A 27,651-nucleotide genomic window follows, 5' to 3' on the forward strand; every position below is an offset into this window, starting at 1 on the left:
TGTGTGTGCGGAGTACAATGGAGGGAGCAGAAAGAGTGAGAAGTAGAGGAGGCCGAGGAAGAGGACGTGGAGGTGAAGAAGTAGGATGAAGAGGACGACAAGGACAAGGAGGAGCAAGAGGAAGACGAGGAGGGGGGAGAGGAAGATGAGGGGGGGAGAGGAAGGGTAGGAAGAGTAAGAAATAGAATTGCTGATTACATCAGAGCTACAATAGTGGACCATGTAATCAACTATGGAATGACCCTGAGGGTAGCTGGCCAACGGGTCCAGCCTAACACGAGCCGCTACACTGTAGCAAGTACCATAAGGACATCTTGAAATGAGAATCGGTGAGTACAGTCACTTTGCACAAAGATTTGTAGCACTGCCATATGCCAATGAGAAACACACCAATACCATTGATGTAAAAATACTGAAATTGTTACTTTACAGAATTGCTAGATGACCAGATGCTGGGGGCAGAGGAAGCATGTTCACTGCAGACCAAGTAACCCATATAGTCATTATAGCGATTGCAAATAATCCTATACTTGGAAATAAACACTTGTGTTTGTTTTGATGTGTTTGAATAAACACCAGTACTTGAAGTTTGGATCCCTCTATGCTTATGGCTCTATGACAGAAGTATGAGCTCAAACTGACATAGCTTACCTTGTGCACAGAGAAAGCAAAAGCCAGATGTGTTTTGTATTCATACCATCAGTGTGCAGTTGGCGCATTGTGTGCTTAGTAGATGATGGCTTGTGTGTACTGTTTGATACGGAAACACCATTTTTACGAAGGTGTGAAGAGTTAATCTGGCTGTGTTTGCTTTTGCAAGAGAACTACAATGTTTTGATTATTGGGTGACAGGTTTTCTTATTTGTGAGTTTTGCAAAGTTAGCCAATAGTTACAATAAATGTGCTTAAGCAATCAGAAAAAACTGTAAATGAAATCAACCACAAAGAGAAACATCCTTTTTCATTATTTATTTCTCCACATGACACAGAAGTCGTTTGACACTTTACAAACATCCGTTTGTATTTTGATTTTAAAAAAAAGTTTATGTCAACAGTGTAAGAAATTACTGATAGTTACAGAGATTACCCCAAAACCATCAAAGACTGTGCTCTGAGGATATTTGTGCGTTTCCACTTGCAGTTAATGCAACACATTTGAAGAAAGGGAATCAACCATTTCATACAACCAAGGATGTCACGACTCTGAAACAGACTGAAATCATGTGACAAACATGTGCAGTAAGCCGTATCGTACCATTATACTCATGTAGAGCTGGAATGATGAAGGTTTTCCGGTAACCTAGAAATATATTAGACACTTAGTTTTGCTTTTGCTCATTTTAAAACAAAAGATCAATCGGATTGTTTGGTGTAGTAAAAATATTTTCTCTGTATTTTGTTAGAAATTTTCTTTTGAAAAACCTCGAGGCGTAAACCACCATTGCTGGTTTTCAGAGGACTGTGCCAACCCAAACAAACATCTGATGAAGCTGGTCCAGTAAATTGGTCTAAACGTAAAAATGCATTCAGGATTTATCTTCTTTGACATCCTCATTGGTCCCTTTAAACATCATTAATCAGATGCAGCAGCTGCAAATTATATATATATATGTAAAAGAGACATCGATAGCAGCACCCACTTCCTATTTCTTCCCTTTGCCCCTCGATTTGGCTCATCGATGCACAAACACTGATCATCTCTTAACCATTTCAAACAAGACAGATTCTGGTTCTATATGTTAATTATGTTAATGGTTTTAAGACATGTAAAAATAAAGGAACCTTGAAATACAGCAGGAAAGAAAACAAGTAAACATTTGTGTGACTGGAGAAAAAAAAAAGTTCTGTGTTACAGCAGCATGTTATAAACTTTAACTCAGTATTAAATCTAGTATTTAAACCTACTTGCACCCCTCGGGGGCAGGAAATGAGAAATGTATAGATTTCAGAAAAGATACATTTTTGTTTCTCTGACAGTTTGTAGGACAAAGAAGCAGCACACTGTCACAATCAGCAGGGCTGATTGTGTGTAGAGTGAAGGGTGGACCCAAATGCAGACGGAAACAAAAGGCAAAATGCAAGGCTAACAATAAACTAAACTGGGTGAGCTAAATTAACTTAAAAACCTACAACAGGAACATGGACTTGCCGCGAGGAGACTTGACGCAACTTCTTGGCTTGCAAACAAAGCAGACGATCTGACAATGACACACTGAAAACACAGGACTTAAATACACAGGAGGTGATTAGGGGAAGTGGGAACACATGGAGGAACAGCTGACTGACATGAACCTAATGACAGGACGGGGGAAGTGAAACTAAATACAATGAACAAAGAACACACGACTCCTTCAAAATAAAACAGGAAACACTGAAACTAGACATGACAACACAAGCTTAACAGACCTAACACGTGATGAACGATACAAGAACTCAAACATAGAAACCAAGGAAACAATAATTAATAACTGCCTTTCCTTAACTAAAGCTAAATAGGAATGACACAAACTAATCACATATCTAAAATGAGACAAATACAAAATGAACTCAGAGCGCTGGGTCAGAGACCCAGCCTGTGACACACACTGAGTTATCGGCCCAGTACGGTGGCCAGCAGGGCCATTCGGATGTACATGCCATTCTCTGCCTGACGGAAATATGCCGCCCTCGGGTCTGTGTCCACCTCCACGCTGAGAGAGAAATAACAAAGAAACAGATCATTAGTCCACTTAATCAACACAATAGCAAATAATGTAAGGTGGGTTAAAATAAAATTCAGTTCAAATTTAAGTTAGTTAAAAGAAATCGTACTGAAATTAGACATTGTACACAAAACGTTACATTTCTGCAGCCCATTTAAGGGCTCAAGCAACATTTAAACAACACAGCTGGAACTGATATTGTTGTCAGACATTTGACTGAGCGCGTCTCACCTGATTTCATTGACTCTGGGCAGCGGGTGCATCACCACCATCTTCTGTTTGGCTCCAGTCATGATGTGAGGAGTGAGGACGAACTGACCAAAACACTGAGAGAAACAACAGAGTCACAGTTAAAGATCAAAAATACTCCGGGATCATCCAGTCACATGAGACCTGAGCTGACTGGTTCTGTCTGCACCTATGAATGCTTAGCTAAAGGGTTCCACTTCCATATTTCCCCACACGCTTACATCTGTAGAGGGGTGAGGGAACGCCTTCTTTCTCGCATATCTTCTTGTTTTCTTAAGACAATTCTATTTAATAGTTTTGCCTCTAGAAATATTTCATTTGGAAAGAACTTTGTGACGAATAACTGAACAAATCAGCTGCTTTCCACTAAAGATGAACTCCAAATGCAGACAAACCCCAGCTTCACCAGATGGAGTCAGTGGAGTTTGCAGTCCAGAATAGTGGATTAGGGAAAATGTCACCATGAGACCAACTGAACGATATCAAAAACGATTACCGGGCCAGCATGAGGCAGGAAGCACCAGGCCTAACTACAGATGCGCTGTGAGTATATGCAAGTATCTGTGTCACAAAATAAAACCCGTCGGTGAAATGAAACTTACGGCTTTGTACTCCTCCTCAGATGCAAACCTCTCCTTCTGGATCCTCGTCATGTAGAGGACGTCGGTGTCAGGCAGAGCCTCCTCGATGCTGTCAAACTCCTCCTGCAAACAAACATGTTTTTTAAAAATTAGCAGTTTTTAGTACATATTTGTGAAAACTCCTCTTTGCTGTGTAACCATGTTTAGTCCTCACCTGTTTGATGCCCTTTGAGGCCACGTAGCTGACGATCTCTGCTGGCATGTGGAGGTTTTTGGGAGCCACGTAACGCAGAGTGATGCGGTACTGGGTCAGCAGTTTGGCGAGGGAATGAACCGTTCGGCCATGTTTCAGATCTCCAACCATCGTTATCTGACAGACGCCACAGTTTTAACATGTTTTCATGTAAAGTTTTATTCTGGCTGAAGATTAAATTAAAAAGGAATCATGTCGCTCACCGTCATGCCGTTGACCGTTCCCAGCTCCTCTCTGATGGTGAAGACGTCCAACAGGGCCTGAGTGGGATGCTCCCCGACACCGTCGCCAGCATTGATCAGCGGCTTACGCCACTGACGGGACGCGCTCTGAGGAGAAGGAGTCACGTGCGTAAGATATTAAAAACTCATCTTCAAACTAAACAAGTGTGGCGAGACGAGGTTGGGATATAAAGTAAATACTCTTCAGTTTTAAAGAACGACAACGCCACCCTGGGAATTTCACCCAGAGAATACTGGAAATGACACCAAATCACCAAAAAGGCACTTAGGTTCGCTATACTCAATCCAGAGACGAGGTTCAATAATAAACAAATTGACAATTTATTAATAATTATTTAAAACACCATATAAAAGCACAATCATAAATATTCAAATACAAATATGCTTAAAAAGGTATTCAGAGCTGAGGCTTACCAGTGGAGGGGCAGGGATGCCACACACAACTAAAGAAAGAAAACACACCAAAACACAAGTGCAACACACTATCACACACTCACACTAATAAACTAGACAAGGCAGGTGTGTACACTCAAGGGATCCCACCACCAAGGCACCCTAGTCTCCTCCACGTCGGCACTCCGCATCTGAATAAAAGAAACAAAGAAAATTTTAATATATTACAACAAACTAATGTGTAGCACCGGGGGATAACCCAACTGCAGGACCACACTGGTGATCCACAGCTAAAAAAAGGGCCTCCCACCAGTGGTGTAACAGAGAATCCAAACTACAAATCAAAAAGCAATAAAACCACATACAATCTGAATAAAACTCTAAAATCTGGAGCAAACGGAATCGCCGTACTGCTCCAACTTGCCGTCCACACGACGATAAGTTAACAGTCAATCAATATGCACGCCAGCTGACTCCGATAACCGGCATGCATATGGCCGTTGTCCACGCCGACGTCCACTGTAAAAGCTGACAGCAGCAGGGAAAGAATTCTCACAACGGGAACAGACGGTAAAAGCACAGCAAGGCAAAACAGCAGCACTTCAGTTCGCGTAGCTTGGCGCAAAACTAAGGTCCACACTTCCTGCGAAACATAATAAATAATTACTATAAAAGAACAATAGAAGGCAGAGAGCGTAACAAAAGTTGATTACGTACCAAGTAAGCCGGGTCATAGAATGTAAGCAGAATAGCTCAGAGGAGGCTTCTATAGCTACGACCAGCCGCGATGGAGACTTTAGAGTAACCCACAAACGATCTCTACCACACCGAGGAAGTCAGGTGACCAAAAAGGAGATCACAGGCAAGCAATGCAGAGACACTCAAATGGCCACTATTTATACCAGCGCCCCCTAATGGGCCAGGCTGAAAGTGGGTTGGACCGAGGGATAACATTCATCCTGCCACATTCTACCCCTCCTTCTTGCATCGTCGCCCCGACGATGAATTACAAAGCCACCCAGATTAGTCCCAAGGCCTAAAAAATGCAGAGACAGCATGTACCCTAGGCTCAGAAATAGAGTTAGCAGCCCCTTGTGCCACCTCCCCTGTTGGTCTTGGGAGATGATGGATGTTTGAATGCTGGCCAGCTGTGGACCGGGTTGTTTTTCGCACCACCACATTTCTTGTATCAGAACTCGTAGAGGGAGCAGGAAGAGAGCTAGATGGAACTGGTGCTACACTCGGAGTAACTGTACAAGTGGCTGGAACATCGGAAGTTCGGTCTTCTGGTGGAAGCAACAACTCAGGGCTACTTGGAATCACTGCCGCTGGGCTGTAAGATGGTGAAACATTTACTTGAGGAGCTCCTATGCTCAGGAATAACAGGTCACTGTCACGTGATGAGTCATGTCCTGGTTCTGGGGAGGATATTTCTGGGCCATGTGAGGTACTGCTTGGAGCAGGCCCTTCTGATGGTGTAGCTGCCGTTACCACAGCCTTCAACAAGGTACGATGAACATGCTTCACACTGCTGGGATCATCTGCAGGTGCAATGGTATATACTGCCCCACCTCCTTTAGGTGCCTTCAGGATTCTATATACCACGGGTTTCCATCGATCTTGGATTTTACATCTCCCTCTTCCACTCCGATCGCGCAGGAACACCAACTGGCCGTCGTTCAATGGTGCCTCTTTCACCTTTTTGTCATGGTGCCTCTTTCTGCGGTCGGCAGCCAATTGCAATCGTTCCTTGGCTCCTTCATGTACAACCTGTAGCCGGGCTTGATGCTCCTGAATCCACTCGTGCACATCTCCACTGATGGGGTCCGGTACTCTGCCCAACAGAAAGTCCACTGGCAACCTGGGTTCTTGCCCAAACATCAATAAGAATGGGGTTTCCCCAGTAGCCTGATGGGGAGTGGTATTATAACAGTAGAGTAACTGGGGCAAACATACATTCCAGTCTCTTTTTCTGGATACTGGCAGGGTCCGCAACAAATTGTGCAAAGTCCTATTAAAACGTTCACACTGACCATTTCCAGCCGGATGATAAGGAGTAGTGTGGGACTTCTCGATACCATAAAACCTGCAGAGCTGCTGGATCAGGGAGCTTTCAAAGTTACGACCCTGATCAGAATGGATACGCGCTGGTACACCAAACTTCGAAAACCACTCAGTCACGAGAACCTGGGCCACTGTAGCCGCACATTGGTCACGAGTGGGGACAGCCAATGTATATTTGCTGAAAACATCAGTCATCACCAAAACGTTCTCCAGCCCATTCCGGGAAGGTTCGAGCAAGGTGTAATCAATGGCCAAGATTTCATTTGGTCGAGAAGCCAACAAATGTCCCATGAAACTTTGAGCTGCTGGTTGGGTGTCTTTTGCAACTTGGCAACGTTCGCATCTCTGACACCAACGAGCTACCTCAGCAGACATACCTGGCCAATAGCACCGTGAGCGGAGAAGCGCTAGGGTCCTTTCCACACCTTGATGGCCGTGCTCCTGATGAACATGAGTCAACACCTGCTCAATTAGTGCACTAGGCAGCAAAAGCTGAAGTACCACCTCGGCACCGTCAGGGCGATGAACCTGACGATACAGAACTCCTTCCCTTTCAATCAGACGATCCCATTGTCGTAGCAGCACCAGAGCAAGTGGAGCAAGCTGCTGCCGCTCCTCAAAGCTGGGTCGCTGCTTCCGTCTCCAGAACACCAAGATCTCCTTTATCACTGAGTCGACCTGTTGGAGGGTATGAAGATCAGGAGTAGTGAGATGGGGCAAAACTGTAATGGCAGCTTGTGATACCTCAGCTGGTCCCAGCCGCAAGGCTTGTTGAAGAGGTCCAGGCAAGGCTGTACCAGGAACCATGGCTTTAATCTCCTGAGGATCAGGTGGATGCTGGCGAGATAAAGCGTCTGCATTCTTATTACTCCTTCCTGACCTGTACTTTAAGTCAAAGTCAAACGAAGCGAGCTGAGCTGCCCAGCGCTGTTCAGTAGCCCCAAGTTTAGCAGAAGACAAGTGACTAAGAGGATTGTTGTCGGTGTAAACAATACACTTGTGGCCCAACAAGTACTCTCTAAATTTCTCAGTCATGGCCCACTTAAGTGCCAAAAACTCGAGCTTCATTGAGCTATAATTTAGCATATTGCGCTCAGTGGGCCTCAAACCCCGACTGGCATAGGCTATTGGCCTCACCTTACCTCCCTGCTCCTGGGAAAGCACTGCCCCTAGGCCAGCATGGCTGGCATCCACTTCTAAAATAAAAGGCAAAGAGAAATCTGCATAAGCGAGCACTGGTGCTGTTGTCAGTTTAGTCTTTAATGCCTCAAAACTTTGAGCACACTCTGCAGTCCAGTTCTCCACGACACCATGCTCTGACCTCTTCTTTGATTTTCTGCCTCCCCACTCTGCCACCAGTCTATGCAGAGGTGCCGCCAACTTGGCAAAACCCTCCACAAAACGGCGATAATAGCTGGCAAACCCAAGGAAGGAGCGTAGTTCCGAAACAGTCTTAGGAGGCTGCCAGTTAGCCACCACTTCCACCTTGCTAGGGTCCGTAGAGACACCTTGATCGGAGATGACATGGCCTAGGTAGCGAACCTCCTGCTGGAAAAAGGCACATTTGGCAAGCTTGGCTTTTAAACCTTCCTGCTGAAGCCGACCTAGCACCACATCCAGCCGCTCAAGATGTTGCGATACTGTTGATGAAAAGATTACAATGTCATCAAGATAGAGAAGCAGAGACTGGCACTGTTGATCACCGAAAAGGCGTTGCATTAGTCTCTGGAAGGTGCTAGGGGCATTACAGAGCCCAAATGGCATTCGGTTCCATTCAAATAGGCCGAAAGGAGTACAGAAGGCAGTCTTGGGCCTATCCTCTTCCGTAACTGGGACCTGATTATAGCCACTTGCTAAATCCATGGTGGAAAACCAACGGGCACCAGTCAGCGCATCTAAGGATTCTTCAATGCGCGGCAGGGGGAATGCATCTTTCCTTGTCTTGTTGTTCAGTTGCCGATAATCAACACACATGCGCGGGTTGCCATCCTTCTTCTTAACGAGCACAATGGGAGAAGCATAGGGGCTGCTACTCTCTCTAATCACCTCGGCCCCTAACAACTGGTTAATATGCTCTTTCACAACCTCGTACTCTGAAGGGGGGATGCACCTATAACGCTGCCGCACGGGGGTATCGTCTAAGACTGGAATGTCATGGGAGATCAAGTTAGTGCAACCCAAATCAGTGTCATGAGCAGAAAAGACCGAGCTGTATTTCTTAAGGAGAGACCTCACCTGTCCCTGTTCCTCTGCTGACAGTTTAGACAAATCAATCCCTTCCATCTGATCCTGCACAGTAGGAGTGGCGGTGTAAGATGCCATTGTGGCTACGTTAGGGAGTACTTCTGTCACACCAGCGGGCAAACTGACCACATGAACATCTTCCAGGGTCCCTATAACGGTCCTAGGGTAAAGCAAGACCGCCGTAGTCCCTACATTAACAACTGGTATGTATGCAGTACCTCTAACCACTCGAACCAATGCAGGGGACGCTAAAAGTCCAGCAGGCAAGTTAACATCAGTAGGTTCAAATAACACAGTGGCACCTGAATATTGCTCAGAACAGGTGGCGGCCACTACTTTCATTACACCACCCGGAATGCAACATGCTCGCTTACCCCTCACTCTCACATGGCCAGACAAATCCAGTGGGGCTCTTATACTAACGTCATGGCACTCTTGCAGTGCCTGCACAAGGGGTTTAGGGACCTCTGTGGCAAAGCCCAAACTAAACAATGCTTCACCGTGTTGCCCAAAAAGCTCGTGGTAACACTTCCGAATGACATTCATCCCCAATACACCCGGAACCGTGGAAGGTCCTGCACCTGGAGGATCTTTAACGATCAGCACGCCACACTGTGGAAGGAACTTGTCACAGAGCTCTACACTTAGCTCGATGTAGCCAAGGTAAGGGATGGACAACCCATTAGCCGCTTTAAGCTGCAACCAATGACAAGCTTGGAGACGCTCTTGACCCCAGGACTCAAAATGCTGGCGGAAAAAACTTTCAGTAATGGTAGAGACCATGGACCCTGTATCAACCAAACAAGGTACTTTTATACCGCCCATGTCCACATCTATATGAGGACAGGATGAAATTAATTTCGAGACTGCCTCTGGACCATTAGAAACAACCCTTGAGCCAATAGACACCCCACCCGAACTGTGGCTCGGCAATACGGAGGGTGCTAGTTTTCCGAAGCCGTATTTAAAGGAGAGTGCCTGCGATTATGCAGAGGGGCCTGCGGAGGAGGCCGGGAATGAGGAACGCGTTCCCCATCACACTCCCGAGCAACATGTCCAGGTTGCTGACAACGACGGCATATAATGGAGTCGCCCCGTCCTGAGCGAGGCATTCGATGGGGGCCCTGCAATCGAGCAATGCTCTGAGTGAGCTGATTAAGTTGCTCCTGCTGGCGCTTTAACAATTCCTTCATCTCGCTCATCTCAGACAAATGGGTAGACTGAGCTATTCCTGAGGGACCGCTATGGACCCCATACTGAATGCCATAAACAGAAGGGACAGAACTGCTTCTATGCCTAACGCCACTAGGCAACCCTTCACGTTCCCACCTAATAGCTTCCCCTCTAATCTCCAGCAATGTCAGTGTTGGCTGCCTCCTTACTAGCTGCTTTAACTCCCGCCGCAAGGTACTATCTAAGACCTGTTCAACAAATTGATCAGCATTGGGCATGCCATTGGGGGCACTCGATTTAACTTTTTCCATAAGACCCAAGAGAGCGAGGGAAAACTCTTGCAGTGTCTCACTTTCCTGCTGTTTTCTAGAGAAGAAAGCTTCCTGCAATGCTACATAGGAGTCTGAACAGCCATACAGTTCTTGCAATATAGTGATTATCTTAGCAGGATCAGTCCTCTCTGCACTAGAGCGATATTTGATCTCCTCACGTGCTTCCCCTTCTAGGTGGTCAAACAGGAAAAATGCTTTATCAGCCAAAGACAAATGACGTGCTCTAGCACAACCTTCTATTTCCTCCAACCATTCATTCAACCCTATACCTGATTTTCCTCTAAACATAGGGCACTTTCTGTCACGGGGCACAAAAACTAGTCTCTCTGCTACAGAGACACCAGCCGTTGGGGGGTTAACAGATGATGCAGTTGAAGTAGAAGGTGTAGCACTAGTACCTGACCCAACAGCCCTCTCCTGACGCAGCCTCTCATTTTCTGCTTTCAGCTGCGCGATCAAGTCCCTGAGTTCCTGTAACTCTTCCTCCATCTCTGTAACACAGCTGTGAAATCCCACACCAAAGTAGCTGCTGCTTTGCCTTTATTCTGTACAAAATAATATAAAAAAACAATTTACGTTACACCAAACAAAAAAAGAAGAACACACGTCTCTGTTTTAAAGAGTATATCCTGTCGACAACAACGCCAAGTTTGTGGCGAGACGAGGTTGGGATATAAAGTAAATACTCTTCAGTTTTAAAGAACGACAACGCCACCCTGGGAATTTCACCCAGAGAATACTGGAAATGACACCAAATCACCAAAAAGGCACTTAGGTTCGCTATACTCAATCCAGAGACGAGGTTCAATAATAAACAAATTGACAATTTATTAATAATTATTTAAAACACCATATAAAAGCACAATCATAAATATTCAAATACAAATATGCTTAAAAAGGTATTCAGAGCTGAGGCTTACCAGTGGAGGGGCAGGGATGCCACACACAACTAAAGAAAGAAAACACACCAAAACACAAGTGCAACACACTATCACACACTCACACTAATAAACTAGACAAGGCAGGTGTGTACACTCAAGGGATCCCACCACCAAGGCACCCTAGTCTCCTCCACGTCGGCACTCCGCATCTGAATAAAAGAAACAAAGAAAATTTTAATATATTACAACAAACTAATGTGTAGCACCGGGGGATAACCCAACTGCAGGACCACACTGGTGATCCACAGCTAAAAAAAAGGGCCTCCCACCAGTGGTGTAACAGAGAATCCAAACTACAAATCAAAAAGCAATAAAACCACATACAATCTGAATAAAACTCTAAAATCTGGAGCAAACGGAATCGCCGTACTGCTCCAACTTGCCGTCCACACGACGATAAGTTAACAGTCAATCAATATGCACGCCAGCTGACTCCGATAACCGGCATGCATATGGCCGTTGTCCACGCCGACGTCCACTGTAAAAGCTGACAGCAGCAGGGAAAGAATTCTCACAACGGGAACAGACGGTAAAAGCACAGCAAGGCAAAACAGCAGCACTTCAGTTCGCGTAGCTTGGCGCAAAACTAAGGTCCACACTTCCTGCGAAACATAATAAATAATTACTATAAAAGAACAATAGAAGGCAGAGAGCGTAACAAAAGTTGATTACGTACCAAGTAAGCCGGGTCATAGAATGTAAGCAGAATAGCTCAGAGGAGGCTTCTATAGCTACGACCAGCCGCGATGGAGACTTTAGAGTAACCCACAAACGATCTCTACCACACCGAGGAAGTCAGGTGACCAAAAAGGAGATCACAGGCAAGCAATGCAGAGACACTCAAATGGCCACTATTTATACCAGCGCCCCCTAATGGGCCAGGCTGAAAGTGGGTTGGACTGAGGGATAACATTCATCCTGCCACACAAGCATCAAAAAACACACAACAGGGTGCTGCTGCAGTTACTTTCATGACCAATTAGTGTTTATTTTCTTTTACGTAAAGAAAACTTTTAATAAAAAAAAGTATCCATCTAAAATCCACCTCTACAGCTCCAGGTGTTGGGTGACGCAGCACGAGGACGTCAGCGTAGCCACTCATGATCTGGACAGAGTCCGCCAGCGATTCTCCCTTCAGCGAGGAGGAAGTGGCCTCGCTGGAATGGACGACGGAGCCGCCCAAACGCTGCATGGCCGCTGCGAAGGAACTGCTGGTGCGAGTGCTGACCTCATAGAATATGGAGGCCATTACTTTACCCTGAACAGGAAGGCATGAGGAATGAGGGATTACTTTAAGGTACCTCATCATTCTATAACTTTGGTCATGTTTGATACGAACATCCACCATTGTAACAGCACATAACTGAAATTAGTGAATAGTGCAGTAACATGAGGCACGTTTAGGAGATACCTTGAGTATTTCCAGGCTTCGTTCCTTCTGAACCATCAAACGTAAAGTGTGAGCAACATTGAACAGGTGTGAGATCTGAAACAAACGAAGGACACAAAAATAAGCTTTTGTTCAGACCCGAGATCTTGTTTCAAACCTGTCAGCATTCCCAGAGTGTGTTTCATCTTCTTCGGCGTACCTGCTCCTTGCTGAACTGTCTGACAGACAAGATGTGCTGTCCCACCAGTGGGTGAAGCAGAGGAGACATCTGCAGGTGTGACACCTGACCAGGAGGCACCTGTCCTGACCCAGACTGTGGGGACAGCAGCCTGGACAGTGGGGGAGGATGGCTGTACCCGTCAACAGCAGCGGCTGGTGGGAGCATGACCATCTCTGTGGGGATAAGAGTCGCAGTGTATCAATGACTGGAACACAGCAAAGGTGTTTCACTGAGAATCAGCAGGAGAACATCAAACAACTTTAATTAAACTTGTTTTTATACGGCAATGAACAGTTTTGACATACTTGATTAATGGACATACCAGCTGAACATGTGAAATGATATGATAACATCTGCTTCATTTTTTAACCCCTCTTTCAACTTATTGATACCTTTTGCCTAAAGAAGGCTTTAAAAATCCCCTGTTAAGGCCAGTGTGGCGAGAATAAGGCACGGCGGGACCACGGAGTATCATTCGGCGCCATCTTTATTTACATCTCACCACTACACACCCAAACCCCTGAGTCCCCGTGTTTTTAACTAGACGGGCGTGATTAAGGATGCCGTGCAGGTACGTCCGCCCTCCCTGCACGGCACCGCAGACCACGCCCCACCACAGCCAGGCAGGCTGATAATACACTGGTAGAAACATTGGGAGAAACCCTCGAGGTAAAACAAAAAACTGCTGTTCCAAAGCATTCTGGGAGCTGTAATACCTGGTGGCAGGCTGGGATCAGAGGCACGGTGGATACGGGACGGCAGCAGGTAGCGGCTTTCTCCACCAATGCGTCGTGGGCTCGCAGCTCGAGTCCGCACTCCATCCCGGGGTGGAGTTGGACGCCGACGCTCAGGAGTCTGATGGAGCAGAATTAATGTAAACAAAACACATCAAGTAATCCCCACATAGAGGAGTTCAAGAAACACTCAAAACAGTTCTAAGTACAGGCTTTAAATGTTTTTGTTTGTAATTAAACTCTGTTAGCTGTACGTTCAAATTCTGTGAACTTTTTAGATGTCATCTACGCTCATAAGAAAGAAGACCGGGGATATAAGCACCGGAAAAGAGCTTCCTCCAAACGGTGGCGTCTAAGACCTCTTTCTTAGAAATAAAGTGAGGAGCTGCTATTCCTCCACATTTCAAAAGGAACAAGTTGATACCTGCTGTTTGCCTCCTACCAGACATTTCAGGCATGGAAGAAACACCAACTTTAATCACTGATCTGAACCTCTCGATTTTGCTTGCTGTGTCTTTTACAGCATTTTAAACTAATTACATCTAAGAAGTTCTTTTATTCAATTTGTTGAATGAAATTCTAGTGTTTTCTTTCAGTTACGTTTACTTAGCATCAACTAGCCGATATCTGCTGCTGTGTGCACGTTCTTCATGGCTATGGCTGCTAAAGAAGTGTGTTAGTGTTGGCAGATAACTTCACTCTCTTCTTAAATCTGGTCAATTTTGGCTCCAAAAATAATCATGGTGGTGGCCAAAACACCAATGTGATGTAATATTATTGTAGAGTCTTTATCTTTCAACAGAAAGCATGGAAGGCAGCTGCATTATTACCGCATTCACTTTTATTACCATTGGAGTTTCTTTGACAGGTTCTGGAGGATGGGTGGAAGAAGTGGGCCAAGTCTTCACATCCTCACCGTAACCTGGAGGCACGAGCACCTGAAGGAGACAGGACACGTACTTTATTAGATCAACTACATTTATTCTCTTTGTTTTCTTGTTCAAAAGCAAAATGCACGAATGCTGACCTGGCCGTCGATGTAGGCCACCTCTCCTCGCAGGACCACGCGGCGGACTTTACCTTTCACCTTCATACCTTTGAAAGGAGTCCACTTAGACTTAGTGAACTGCATGGCCTGAGGAATAACCCACTCCTGCTCCAGGTCCACCTGAAAGACACGTAATTGATAAATAATTAGGAACATATTTCATCAGAGTACAGATAGGCTGCTAATTACTGCATCAAAATAATGTCTCCTTAAAATGAATTCCCTTTAATTGTGTTTGTCTGTTTACCTCCACGTAGGTGTTTTCCTGAACGGGCAGGTTGAAGATCCTGCGTGGATTGTCATAAAGACGTCTGGTAATATCATCCAGAGTCAGACGTCCATCACTGACGGCGGTGAGCAGCAGAGGCAGCATTGTTTCCAGACCGGGGTAACCAGGAGGAGGACGCTCACTGTTCTTCTCGTCTACAGAGTGAGGAGCTAGCAAAACAAAACAAAAACCGTACAGTTCAGGAAGGTCGAAGACAAGTCTTTCTGCATGATCGGTGACAGAAAATGAATGCTCTCTGACCGTGGTCTGTAGCAAAGCAGTCGATAATGTCCAGATTTTCCCAGAGTGTCTCCATGTCCTCGCGTGTTCCCAGCATGGGTCGAACCTGCGCTCGACCGTCGCCGATCTGCGCCACATTGTCCTCACATAGGAAGAGGTGGTGAGGGGCGACCTCGCATGTGACCTGGATGCCCTTCTGCTTTGCAGCTCGGATTATCAGGATCTGAAAACCATTAAGAAGTATTAAAACTGTAGGAAAGAATCCAAAAAATTAAGATAAGATGCACTTTAACAGCCGAAGCATCAAACACCAAATAGCACCGAGGCTCCAACTGCTCAACCAGGTTCAAAGGTTCAGCAGCAACCAAGATGGCGGCGCGCAGACGCAGCGGCCCGGAGCTCCTACACTTTTGCACTTTTGGTGGTACTGTGTATTATTTCACACAGTCTGGGGTTACTTCAATACAACAGAGATGATCTACTACAACTAAGCCGTGGAGATCTTCAACTAACATCCGAGTATCTCATCCCCCCGGAGATCGTTAAGCAACCCCCGGGGCTACCCGCAACAGCAAGCCGCAGGAGGAGACGTTGCGAGCGGAGGCAGAAGAGAGGCAAGCGGGGAGGCCTGTGGGCACGGCTAAAGACTAGTCCGTTTAAACCACCACTCCCGATCATATTCCTCTCCAACGCCCGTTCAATCCGTTACAAACTGGATGAAATACGACTGCAGATCGCCACTCGACGGACTTTTAATAACTGTTCGTGCATGATTTTCACTGAAACCTGGCTGGACAGCGCCATTCCCAATGCGGCTATCGATCTAGCAGGCCGCACCGCCTATCGAGCCGACAGGTCTGCGGACTCGGGTAAGAAGACTGGCGGGGGGCTGTGCATCTATATTAACAACCTTTGGTGCACGAACGTCACGGTAACGGAAAAACTGTGCAGTACGGAGGTAGAACTGTTGGTGTTAAAGTGCCGTCCATTCTATCTCCCTCGGGAATTTTCTGCCGTTTACATCTGCGCTGTTTACATTCCACCAGATGCTAATGCTAAGCTAGCGTTAGCACAATTGAGCAGCAGCATCAATAACAGCCTGGTAGCACACCCGGACAGTGTCTTTATTGCGGCTGGGGATTTTAACCACGCGGACCTGAAATCTGTACTTCACAATTTCCACCGTAATGTGAAGTGTGCTACCAGAGGAGATAGAACGTTGGACCAGGTGTACACCAACATGGCGAATGCGTACAGAGCCCAGGCTTATCCCCACCTGGGTCAGACCATCTCTCCCTTCTGCTACACCCAATATACACACAAAAGATCAAGAGCACTGGGATTACAACCAAAACCGTGAGAACATGGCCGCAGGATGCTATTCCGATGCTTCAGGACTGTTTCCACTGCACAGACTGGGATGTATTCAAGGTGCAGGACACTGACAATCGTGTCGCATTGGACAGTTACACCTCCACTGTCTTGGACTACATCTGTTTCTGTGTGGACAATGTAACAACTTGGAAACGATTCCGTGTGTTCCCTAATAATCCACCCTGGATGACACACGGAGTTCAACAACTTATTCGAACAAGGAACAACGCTTTCAAATCCGGGGACCAGGAGGCATACAGTGCTGCCAGGGCCAACCTGAGAAGAGGCATCAAGACTGCCAAGCAGCAGCACAGGAGGCGTATCGAGGCCAGGTTTGAGAACAACACCCAGGTTTGAGAACAACACAAACCCAAGGCAGGTCTGGGAGGGCATCAGGGCTATCACGGACTACAAAAGAAGAACACCATCACCCTCAGCCGACAGTTCTACTCTGGCTGAGGATCTAAATCTCTTTTATGCCCGTTTTGACAGGGAGAACACCGACCCTGTCCTGTCCCCTCTCCCCTCAACCGACCCTGCTCCGGTCCTGAGCACTCATGAGCTGAGGCGTGTGTTCCGGAGCATTAACACCAGGAAGGCGGCCGGGCCGGATGGAGTGCTGGGCCGGGTGCTAAAAGACCTGGCGGACGTCTTCATCTCTATATATAACACCTCGTTGTCCTGTTCACTGGTACCATCCTGTTTCAAAGCAGCAACCATCGTTCCCATCCCAAAACAGTCAAATGTCACATGTCTGAACGATTTCAGACCTGTGGCACTCACCCCCATTCCCGCCAAATGCCTGGAGAGACTGGTCATTAAACACATCAGAGCTGCTTTTCCACCATCCCTGGACTCGCACCAGTTTGCATACAGGGAGAACCGGTCAACCGAGGATGCGATCGCCACAGTGCTGCACACATTACTGAAGCACTTGGAACACAGGAATACCTATGCACAGCTCCTCTTTGTAGACTACAGCTCGGCTTTTAATACCATCCGGCCATACAAACTCCGTCCCAAACTCCACCAACTGGGACTTAACTCCTCTCTGTGCAACTGGATTGTGGACTTCCTCACTAACCGTAGACAGAGTGTCAGAGTGGGTAAGAACACCTCTTCCACCCTTGTGGTCAACACCGGTGCCCCTCAGGGGTGTGTTCTGAGCCCTCTGCTATACACTCTCTTCACCCATGACTGTATTTCCTCCTGCGCGTCCAATCTCATTGTTAAGTTTGCAGATGACACTACAGTGCTCGGACTTATATCCAACAATGATGAGACAAACTATAGGACAGAGGTGCAACAACTAGAGTCATGGTGCCACGACAATAACTTGGTCTTAAACACCAAAAAGACCAAGGAGATCATTGTAGATTTCCGGAAGAGGGGTCATAACAACCATCTGCCTCTCTTCATTGGCAGTGAGGCGGTGGAGAGGGTGAGCAGTTTTAAATTCTTGGGGGTAACTGTGACCGTGTCCTCCCATGTCCCTGTTGTAAGGATCTGTCCCTATTTCTTCTTGCTCTTTGTGTGTGGGGACGTCGCGAGACATTTAATTCAATTGGTGTCTGGCTGAGGCGTATGGGCCTTGTGGTGGTAGGAACGGATTCGTTGGGGTTTTTTTTGTGGTTGTGGGTGCCTCTGAGGCTGAGGGTTCTGGCTGATATGGTGGTGGTTGTGAACAGGCCACCTGTGGAACTGGTGGTTTATTACTGGCCTGAGATGTGAGTTGCTGTCTAGACTGTTTCTGCTTTCTATTTTCAGCACGCCTTTGTTCTTCCTGTTTCCATGGTTTTGTCTTGCCTGGCTTATGTTTATCGACCTCTTCCTTTAAACATTTTTCTAAATGTTTTATTGGTTCTGAACTACATTTGCCTTTTCCAAGACCATGATAAACTCATTGAAGGAAATGTAGCCATCTCCGTTTGTGTCAGCCTCCTGGATGGTCCTATCAGCAATGCTGCCGAGTTTTTCATCTGAAATGTTAACTCCAACCATCATCCGCAAGACCTGCAGGAGCTCATCTCGGGAGATCTTGTCATCTCTGTCCAGGTCATACAGACGGAAAGCAAAAAGCAGCTTGTTTGTCCTGCTGTTCAGGGGCTCTGTAGCTGAGGGGTTCTTGTTCTTCTCGTTGTCTTCGATTGGTCTGAAGTGAGCCAGGGTCCGCATGAAGCCCCGGAAATTTACCTGGTCCTCTCAAAGGGAAAGAATGCGTTGATGATTATATCTCCCAGAGGGTTGATGGCCAACTCGGGGATTCTCTGGAAATCTTCTCGACTGAGGGTGCCGTTTTCCCCTTTATCCAGGCTGGTGAAACGTCTGTACAGGCGAGTGATCTTCCTGTGGGAAAAGCCAGTTTCCTTCTTAATTTCTTCAATTTCCTCTTCTCTGAGTAATCTGGACGCTCTGGATCCCATGGTGAGATGTTAACGGAGGTTTAAAATCGAGATGATTCGCTAAGGCGTCTTGCGCAAGCTCTCCAAGAGTCTCTATTACAGTTTTTCTCGATTGCTAAAACACATTTCTTGAAACTACGCCTCATATCCTCACAACAGTAAACACAAATCCATAACATCTCACTCAATTCCCCAAACATCCTATTTCCAGGTCAAAATGAAGCTCTACACTCAAAACTATTCACTCCTGCTGAAAAACCAAACTTTCCCCTCAGACATCAAACACAAGCCCTCAAAAACACACACACTACAACAGAGTTTTGCACACTGGTACAATTAATTCAAAACAATAGTTCCAAAACAATTAGGTTGCTTATGGTTCTCCCCTTCAAAACCCTTGTCACATGATAAACACAAAAGACGCAACCAATGTACAGTGGCACATTGTCATTCATGTACTATACAGTACAACACACACCAGAAACATTATCCCACCTCAGCATCTTGTCTTTGGTCTGGGTCAGGCCAGAGAATCTCATCCACATCACAGGCTATATTGGCCCCAGCCAGGCAGCGGGGGTAAAATCCTCTTGCATGCCTGATCCACCCCTGGCATGCATCTACTGATATGTCTAGGCAGGCCTCTTCCATGGCCTGAAGGAGGTGAACACGGACATAAGGTTCTCGGTCATACACTTTCCACCGCCATGCCGAAAATAACGCCTCTATCGGGTTTAGAAAGGGAGAGTATGCAGGCAGAAAGATATTAGAAAACCTTGGGTTATTGGTAAACCAGTCACGAACCAGAGCAGCGCGATGGAAGCTGACGTTATCCCACACAACAACGTAGTGAGGCTGCTCTGGCTGTGCTGGTTCCCTGTAGTCCAGCTGGAACATATGTTGTCTTAAACCATCAAGAAAAGCAAGGAGAAGCATAGTGTTATAGGGTCCTAGTACGGCATGGCGGTGGAGTACCCCTCGTTGGCTGATGGCTGCGCACATAGTGACATTCCCCCCACGCTGACCAGGGACATTTACAATAGCCTGATGGCCAATTATGTTCCTCCTTCTTTTGGTCAGGTTAAAACCTGCCTCATCCACAAAGATTATTTCATGGGGAACAGGCCGTCCTTCAATCTCAAAGATTCTCTGCAAAACACATAACACAGTAGAGTCAATCGGTACCCTGAACCACAGTGCAAGAGTGCTGAAATGGCAGCATAAACTGCCATGCTGTGATGGTACACAATACTTTATACAGTATCAAAACTCATACCTGAACATATTCCACACGTTGGTTTTTCACTCTGTCAGAGTTTCGTTCGAAAGGGACTCGGTATGCCTGTTTCATCCGGAATTGATTCTTTCGGAGGATGTGGTCAATTGTGGAGAGGCTGATGGCATTTATGCCTCGAAAAAGATGATCATCCTCAATCACTCTCCTTTGAATCTCTTGCAGGCGGATTACATTATTTGCAATTACCATGTTTACAAGTTCCCTCTCTTGCTCCTCCGACAAAAGCCTTAACCTGCCTCCAGCAGGTGGTCGTCTCTGTGTCCTACAAAAATAGAAGCACTCATTAGTGTAACTGTCACACATTCATTTTACAGGAAAATAATGGAAACATACTGAAACTCAAGACACATAAGTTCAGTAACTTAAACGTTACTGTACAAAGCAGTCTTACTGCAAGTACACCTACCTGTTTTCCTCCCTGACGGTTCTGATGATGGAGGCAACAGTGAAGCGACTCAAATTTGGTTGTACTCGTTGCCCAGCCTCCCTCATAGTCATCCCATGGACAAGGACATGGTCAACTAAAGTGGCTCGAATTTCATCCGAGACTGACTGTCTTCGTGCCCTTGCTCTTCCCCTTCCTTGTCGCCGTCGTTCTCCACCTCCACCTCCACCTCCTCCTCCTCCTCCACCACGTCCTCCTCCTTCACCACGTCCTCCTCCTTCACCACGTCCTCTTCCTTTGCATCTCTTTGGATCCATTGTTTCAAACCTGAATGAGCTGACTTTGGCCCTTTTATCTATCCATCGCAGGTTCTGATTGGTGTGTGCTAAATTTTGACTCCTAGTGTTTCCACCTGGTTAATTGTGTGCTAATTGAGCTCAAGCTATGCTGACTTAAGTTAACATTATTGCATGCTAGTGCTTTCTAAATGACTACATGGTGTAAGCACTGTAAAATGTAGGGATTTGTGTGTAGAGTTTTGCAGTAACAGTTCACCAAATTTGAGTCATGTGTCAAAGCAGGGAATAGTGTTTATAGTTCAGGGAAATGGGTGAGCTTTTTGAACAATAGCGTTACGGTTTTGAAATTTTAGTTTAGAGGCCTGGTTATAGTGTTTAAGCAATCGAGAAAAACTGTAAAACACCTTAACCACACAGTTAGGTTTCAGCCCTCGCTGACTCAGAACAAAGTAAGACAATCAGAGCTCGATTGGTTTTTACTTGTGCAGGGGAAGCCTGGTCGGATTCTCAGAGTTGCAAGCTCTACACCCAAACTCAGACAACTCCAACTCCAGCCTTTTATTGAATGAAAACAGTTACACAACCGCCCATTGTAAACCCCATATGTTGTGTGGTAAAAGCTAAGGCACTGTGTGTGTGTGTGTGTGTGTGTGTGTGTGTGTGTGTGTGTGTGAGTGAGAGAGAGTGTATGTGTGTCTGTATACGTGACTTCCTGCTTACAAACGTTTTAACCGCATCTCTAGTCATAAAAGGGTCATCTCCCCTCAACCTCGTATATGGCTTAACCTCTTTAACAGTCCACCATTTACATGGTGAGCCCATAAAGGGCAGGAAGTGAACATTCCTTACCAAATAAGGAAACCAGAATCTTACATAGATTGTGCCTGCAGTTGAAAACTATAGCTAGTAACATCCCCAACATCCTACATGTGGGGGAGGAACAGAAAATATCTGAACATACAGTTCAAGACAAGGTCCAAGCACAATAATGACAACTTTTAACAAAATCACTCCAACACACTCCCCTAGCCTGGCACATTGGTTTTCTCCAGGAGCTCATAAGCAGGTGATTGAGCTGCTTTTACTCTTTACAAAGTGAGTACTGTTAACACTTCTCTTTTTACATATACAACTAATTTAGGTTACAGACAAATGTTTAAATGTGAACAGCTCTAACACAGGTTCTTTTCCTGACACAGGTAGGATGGCCAGTCCCCCTGTCTCTTCACCTTTAACGAGTCACTTAAATAACAACCCAAAAAGCCTAATAAAGAATCACAATCAACCAGTGTGTGTTTTTCTTCATTACGGTTTTTAAATACAAATCAGTCAGTCAATTAATAAAAATACAAGTAAGGGTAATGGAACCCCTGGTCTCCATTACACACATAAATACCATAAAGACACTAAGTCGTAGAGCTCTGAACTCCTTGCTTCTATGATATTTACACTTCTTCTTGGCCTTCTCCTTCACTCTGAGTCACTCCAGGATAAACGCATCAGCTCAGACATACAATAATTAAAATATGTGTAGGTGACCGTTTGGCAGAAGACGATGTCGAGGCGGTACTGCAGTGACACGTCCGTGGCTATCGTCGGGGCGGTGTCCTGCATCAGAAGGAAGTCAATAGACTTCTTGGCTTTGTTGCTCATCATGGCGCTGTAGTCCGTGGGCGTGGCCTGCAAAAAGTGTAAATAAACCATCAGAGACCAAACACAAATATGCCTTCCAACCACTAGTTTAGACAACATCTTGCAAAGAGTGTGTATTTCAGAGTGCAGTTGTTTTTAAATTTGACAGAAACAGAAAAAAGGACGGAACAGAAGGACAACAGGGAAAGCAGAAGCACCGACACACTGAAATCTTTTAGGGTCAAGCTCCAGAACTAGCCACAAATCCTGCTGGAAAGAACCTAAAAATACTTAAAAATACTTGCAGAGATCTAATGGAGCCGTTTGACTCAAAAGCCTGGTGTCAGGCATGTTCTTTAATAAATAAGAAACGAGCTGATATGTTACAGACCCCAGTCTTTACGTAAAGAAAAAGCTGACATTTAGAGCGGTCTCGCAGCAGATTTTAAAACAGTGACACTGATTTGTGGGGTTTTTGGGCACAAATTTGAACCTTTTTGTTTTATCCATGTCCTTGAACTCAGCTCGTGACTTGGGCGCTTTCATATGTACCGATTCATTTAGGTTTGTGCACTGAGGCCAGATTTAGGTATTAAAAACGAGTCAGTTATAACACTTCTTACATTAGTTAAAAAGCTGAGCTTACACTAAACCAACATTTAAGAAGCTCCTCACTACGGCAGCCGTAATGCTCTGACAATCCATCAAGCAGTGCAGCTTACCAAAGTTGTACTAAAACAGTTCTTAACAGATTTCTGCACGCCAAAATCGGTTCGAGGTCAGATAAGCACAACCAGAATTCATAGGCACACTTTCGATTTTTGAGAAAATTTATTAAGTGTGTCATATAGTGTGGAAAATATGTTATACAGAAGAAAAGAATATTTCGCGATATATATCGTTACCGCACGTGCTTCAAATTATACCGCGATATGGATTTTAGGCCATATCGCCCAGCCCTAATGTGACGCCCGACTTTACTCTCAACTTACTGTTTCTTTGCTTCCTCAAACTTCTGGATGAGCTTCCTCAGAACGCCATTTTTAGAAACAGTGAGAGGCCGGTGCTCCGACAGTTACGACATCATATGTCTTTTCTGGAAAGACAAACAAGGATGTTTTAGAGGCACAAAAAGAAGTATGTGCGATCCCAAGAAGATTTTTTTTTTTTTTAAATCAAATTATTTATTATTTATATAAATGATATTTGTAAGGCATCTGATATATTAAAATTAGTATTATTTGCAGATGACACAAATATTTTTTGTTCTGGGGGGAATCTAAAGGAGCTGCTGGATACAATTACTTCAGAAATGTGCAAAATTAAAAAATGGTTTAACAGGAACAAACTATCGCTAAATCTAAGTAAAACTAAAATTATCTTATTTGGGAATTCCCTTAGAAATGCACAAGTGCAGATTCATGTAGATGGTGTGGAAATTGAAAGAGTACTTGAACATAAGTTTCTTGGTGTGATTATAGATGATAAATTAAACTGGAAGTCTCATATAAATCATATACATAACAAAATTTCAAGAAGTGTCTCAATCTTGAGTAAAGTAAAACACATTCTGGACCACAAATCACTCCACATTCTCTATTGTTCCCTGATTGCACCGTATTTGAATTACTGTGCAGAGGTTTGGGGCAATACTTACAAATGTTCGCTATCATCAATCTTTATATTACAAAAAAAGGGCCATAAGGATAATCCATAAAACTGGTTACAGAGATCATACAAATCCACTATTCTTAAAATCAAAAATTCTAAAATTCACAGATCTGGTTCATTTTTTCACAGCACAAATTATATATAAAGCAATAAATAACCTGCTTCCTGACAATATTCTAAAAATGTTTTCTAAAAGGGAACGGGGATACAATTTGAGGGGGGAATTAAATTTAAAACATCCTCGTATCCGTACAACATTAAAAAGTTTTTGCATCTCTGTGTGTGGAGTGAAGCTGTGGAACAGACTAAGTAAAGATATGAAGCAATGTCCAAGCATGGCGCAGTTTAAAAAGCGGTTTAAGGATATGGTTTTTACAGGGTACAGGGAAAAGGTAGAGATTTGATAGGGTGTTCTTGTCTAATATTTTCATGTGTGTGCGCATGCACGGGTTTGTTGGTATGGGTATATATGTATGTGTATATGTATGTATATGTATGTATGTATGTATGTATGTATGTATATATATATATGTGTATGTGTGTGTATGTATGTGTGTATATATATATATATATATATATTAAATATATATATATATATATATTAAATATATATAAAATTGTAGGTTGTGTATCCTTCAGGTGTTAATGGGGTTATTGAAAATGTGTATATGTGCGTATGTGTGTATATACGTAGGTATGGATAAATAGAAACATATATGTGTATATATAAAAAAAAAAAAAAAAAAATTACACATAACATATAATGTAATTACAAGGAGGTATTTCTGTAGTCTATTGATACTAGATAGTGGAAAAGGGGTGGGATTAAATAAGCTTATGCTTCTTCCTGCTCCTTTTTGAACATGGACGTTATTTGGAGTTGTGGTTGCTCGTTTTCCTTTTGTTTGCTTTGTTCATTTGTCTCTTTTAATTCTATTTTTTTTTTATACTTTTTCAACATGTTCAAAATAAAGATTCAATCAATCAATCAATCAATATGTATTTGTGTCTAAACCAAAACCCATTTCCCCTGTCCAAATCACGTTTTATGTTTTTAAACCCACTTTGCACATAGAGGCATGTTTTGAAAAATTATTCTTACAAAGGGGGAAAGAAACAACTACGCTTAAAATAAAGATGGTATTAGTTTATTTTGTTCCAACCTGTAATTTATTGTAGTTTACTTTTATTTGTTTGCTTTTGGTTTTCTAAAGGTTTGAGGTGTAAAAGAAACTGCAGTGGAGTTTGAAAACAATAAATGGTTGTGTGTGGTTTGAGGATGTGTTTGTGCCGGGGGGCTGCGAAGATTTTCTTGTAAAACAAACAGGGGTCTAACAAAAAAAAAAAAAAGGTTTGGGAACCACTGGTTTAATGTAACATCCTTTTATTTATCCTCCCTGTCCTATATATCCAGGTTCAAGGTCATGGGTTTGGTCAATCTAAGGAGAGAAACTTAGACCTCCCTTTTGCCAGCCACCTCTTCCAGCTCATCTGGGGGAAAACTGAATTATTTCCAAGCCAACTGTGAAATGTAATCTCTCCACCGAGCCCTCAGTTTGCCCTGTTGTCATGCTAAAGAAATAAAAAATCTGGAATCAGAAAACAGCCAATAACTGCTGATCAACTCACCCACTCCTCTTCGTGCCAGTCCACGTGCAGTGACGACTGGCTGTTGTGACCGCTGTACTTTGCTCTCAGCATATCCTGGTCATTGCGAAGCACTACTTGTTCAGACTCAGCGGAAGGAGAAGCTTTGGTTGCGATGTACTCGTACTGCGTTCAGGGCCTAAATAGCTGAAGCTAGCAGTTTGCAGCCGCACACTGTCACCAGCTGACGGGTCTGAAAGGAAGAGGGTATGAATGAAATATGAAGCGTCCCCACGTAACGTCAAACACTTTTAGTACCTTGTCAACCAGACTGGCGAGCGTCCACTCCAGTCCGCTGGCCGATTGGTCTTTGGCAGCTTGAGACAGCCTCTCTGCGTAATAGCTGACCTGAGTCTTCAGCGTGTTGACGTAGGCGATGATCTCTTTGGCTCGGACAGTGTCCTGGGGTATGTGGATGATGACTGAGCTGGAGAGGGCACTACTGCAGGGAACAAAGACACACCAACACATCTGTATCCGAGCTGGGACTGAGGACACTCACCAGCCACTTTATTAGGTACATGTGTTCAAAAGCTTGTGGCAGCAATTTAGTGCATTTAGTCAAATAAAGACAATAGAGTGGCCTGCAGGTGTATATTTTTGTAATGTTTCTGTCTTATGCCTGAAATATGCTTCAGCAGGAAATATACGCTGTAACTGGAAACAACAGCGTGATGGACCGGTTTAGTGTTAAGAGGTGTTACATCTGAAGTTAGAACGTAAATTTCCTGCAGAAATCTAAATCAAGCTTCAGAGGTACTGTTCCAAAAATATAGGGAGGGACGTTACCCACCAGATGTAAAAACAAACACTGTCTGCATGCACATGCCTGCTCTCAATGAGCCTAATCGTGGCTTAGAAAAAACAACGAGGAGCCGACTTTGATAAATGCGATACCACTCGCTTCACAAATTCAGACCATCTGTGTAGAAGAATTTTAGAAACGTCTCATTAATATTGTCAGGATTTGACTTTCCAAGCACAGAAACATGTTTTTGATAGACTTTAAAATGACTGAATGTATACAATGAGCAGTATTCATATACAACTTTGTGACAAAGGATTTGCTCATTTTAAGGTAACACACATTTTAGTTCTATTAGTGAACACATCACCGATGCGCTACGTGCCCTTTTTTCCTTGCATTAACATGATAAGCTGTGCAAAACCCCATTCTTCCAGCTTAAAACTGAAAATACTTTGTTGTACAAATCTTAAGGATAAGATAAGAAGAACTTTATTTATCCCGAGGGAAATTCTTTAGTCATACACATACTCAATGCAGCAAGAGAGACAGAGGAATAAGATATACCATATATACAATAAGAATACTACTAATACAGTAATATACAGTAGGATAGTGCAAAATACAATATCAAATAACTCTAATGAAGTTAGTTCAGTCAAATGAAAACAAGCAAAGCAGTGCAAGGACTCACCATTCCTCCTCATTTACGCTGATTGGAAAAGTAACAAAAGCAAAACTAAGAGGAAGCCATAAAATGGGAACTGAAGTATTAATGCAGAAATTGAAGAAACAAGATGACCAAAAACGACTGTTTAAATACAAATCACAAGACGAATAAAGCAAAATATAAAAACCCAAAACAGGAGCAGAGGTCATCGCTATGCGATTGCATTTGTCCCTCACGTTAACTTTTATCAAGTGGAAAAAAGTGAAGCTGGCGTTCATCCTCCAGCTTCACTGTGCTAATGTTATGCTAACAAAGCTGGCAATCACGTAGCACAACATTATATACCAGGTAGTCCAACTTCAGTAACCCTGCAAACGCCACTGCTGTTTAGTTTTCTGTCTTCATTTATGTTGGAAGTGGTAGCAGAGCTGTACGTTTTAATTAGTTTAAAAAAT

At 44.4% G+C, this 27,651-nt stretch overlaps 3 protein-coding genes, 2 long non-coding RNA genes and 1 pseudogene across 10 annotated transcripts; all 6 read right to left on the minus strand.

The window, feature by feature from the left end:
• Positions 1-954: 954 nt before the first annotated feature.
• On the minus strand, positions 955-4,106 carry LOC309689263 (multifunctional protein CAD-like). Its single transcript, XM_082505552.1, has 5 exons — positions 3,989-4,106; positions 3,747-3,902; positions 3,554-3,655; positions 2,934-3,028; positions 955-2,690 (listed from the first exon to the last, which is right to left on the minus strand). Exons 1-5 carry the CDS (start codon positions 3,992-3,994, stop codon positions 2,591-2,593), a joined length of 459 nt encoding a protein of 152 aa, XP_082361678.1. The 5' UTR covers positions 3,995-4,106; the 3' UTR covers positions 955-2,590.
• A 242-nt stretch (positions 4,107-4,348) lies between these two features.
• On the minus strand, positions 4,349-5,426 carry LOC309689478. Its single transcript, XR_014271388.1, has 3 exons — positions 5,138-5,426; positions 4,786-5,063; positions 4,349-4,611 (listed from the first exon to the last, which is right to left on the minus strand). It is a non-coding gene; the product is annotated as an uncharacterized lncRNA (long non-coding RNA).
• Positions 5,427-11,038: 5,612 nt separating this feature from the next.
• LOC309689479 lies at positions 11,039-12,062 on the minus strand. 3 transcript variants are annotated; one of them, XR_014271389.1, is made up of 3 exons: positions 11,851-12,062; positions 11,499-11,776; positions 11,039-11,323 (listed from the first exon to the last, which is right to left on the minus strand). It is a non-coding gene; the product is annotated as an uncharacterized lncRNA (long non-coding RNA). The 3 variants fall into 3 exon arrangements; XR_014271390.1 differs by having other exon boundaries at positions 11,041-11,323; positions 11,558-11,776; XR_014271391.1 differs by having other exon boundaries at positions 11,041-11,323; positions 11,545-11,776.
• Positions 12,063-12,153: 91 nt separating this feature from the next.
• LOC309689832 (multifunctional protein CAD-like) lies at positions 12,154-15,878 on the minus strand (the record flags this gene model as incomplete). The annotated part of the gene is made up of 9 exons (XM_082506496.1): positions 12,154-12,432; positions 12,586-12,660; positions 12,764-12,957; positions 13,501-13,639; positions 14,367-14,456; positions 14,546-14,686; positions 14,814-15,004; positions 15,096-15,297; positions 15,861-15,878. The coding sequence occupies 9 exons, from the start codon at positions 15,876-15,878 to the stop codon at positions 12,154-12,156; spliced, it is 1,329 nt and encodes a 442-aa protein (XP_082362622.1).
• A 2,424-nt stretch (positions 15,879-18,302) lies between these two features.
• LOC309689833 (calcineurin B homologous protein 1-like) lies at positions 18,303-18,948 on the minus strand (annotated as a pseudogene). Its single transcript has one exon. The product of its transcript is annotated as a calcineurin B homologous protein 1-like (transcript).
• A 3,053-nt stretch (positions 18,949-22,001) lies between these two features.
• On the minus strand, positions 22,002-27,245 carry LOC309689092 (inositol polyphosphate-4-phosphatase type I A-like). Of its 3 annotated transcripts, none has more exons than XM_082505264.1 (3): positions 27,221-27,245; positions 25,764-26,223; positions 22,002-22,511 (listed from the first exon to the last, which is right to left on the minus strand). In XM_082505264.1, exons 2-3 carry the CDS (start codon positions 25,833-25,835, stop codon positions 22,302-22,304), a joined length of 282 nt encoding a protein of 93 aa, XP_082361390.1. In that variant the 5' UTR covers positions 25,836-26,223; positions 27,221-27,245; the 3' UTR covers positions 22,002-22,301. The 3 variants fall into 3 exon arrangements, with proteins under 3 accessions (XP_082361390.1, XP_082361389.1, XP_082361391.1); XM_082505263.1 differs by lacking the exon at positions 27,221-27,245 and adding an exon at positions 26,575-26,654; XM_082505265.1 differs by lacking the exon at positions 27,221-27,245 and having other exon boundaries at positions 25,764-25,974; positions 26,040-26,236.
• Between the last annotated feature and the right edge of the window lie 406 nt (positions 27,246-27,651).

Source organism: Aulonocara stuartgranti (assembly GCF_965226115.1).
Source record: "Aulonocara stuartgranti genome assembly, chromosome: 15".
NCBI classification, from domain to species: Eukaryota; Metazoa; Chordata; class Actinopteri; order Cichliformes; family Cichlidae; genus Aulonocara; species Aulonocara stuartgranti.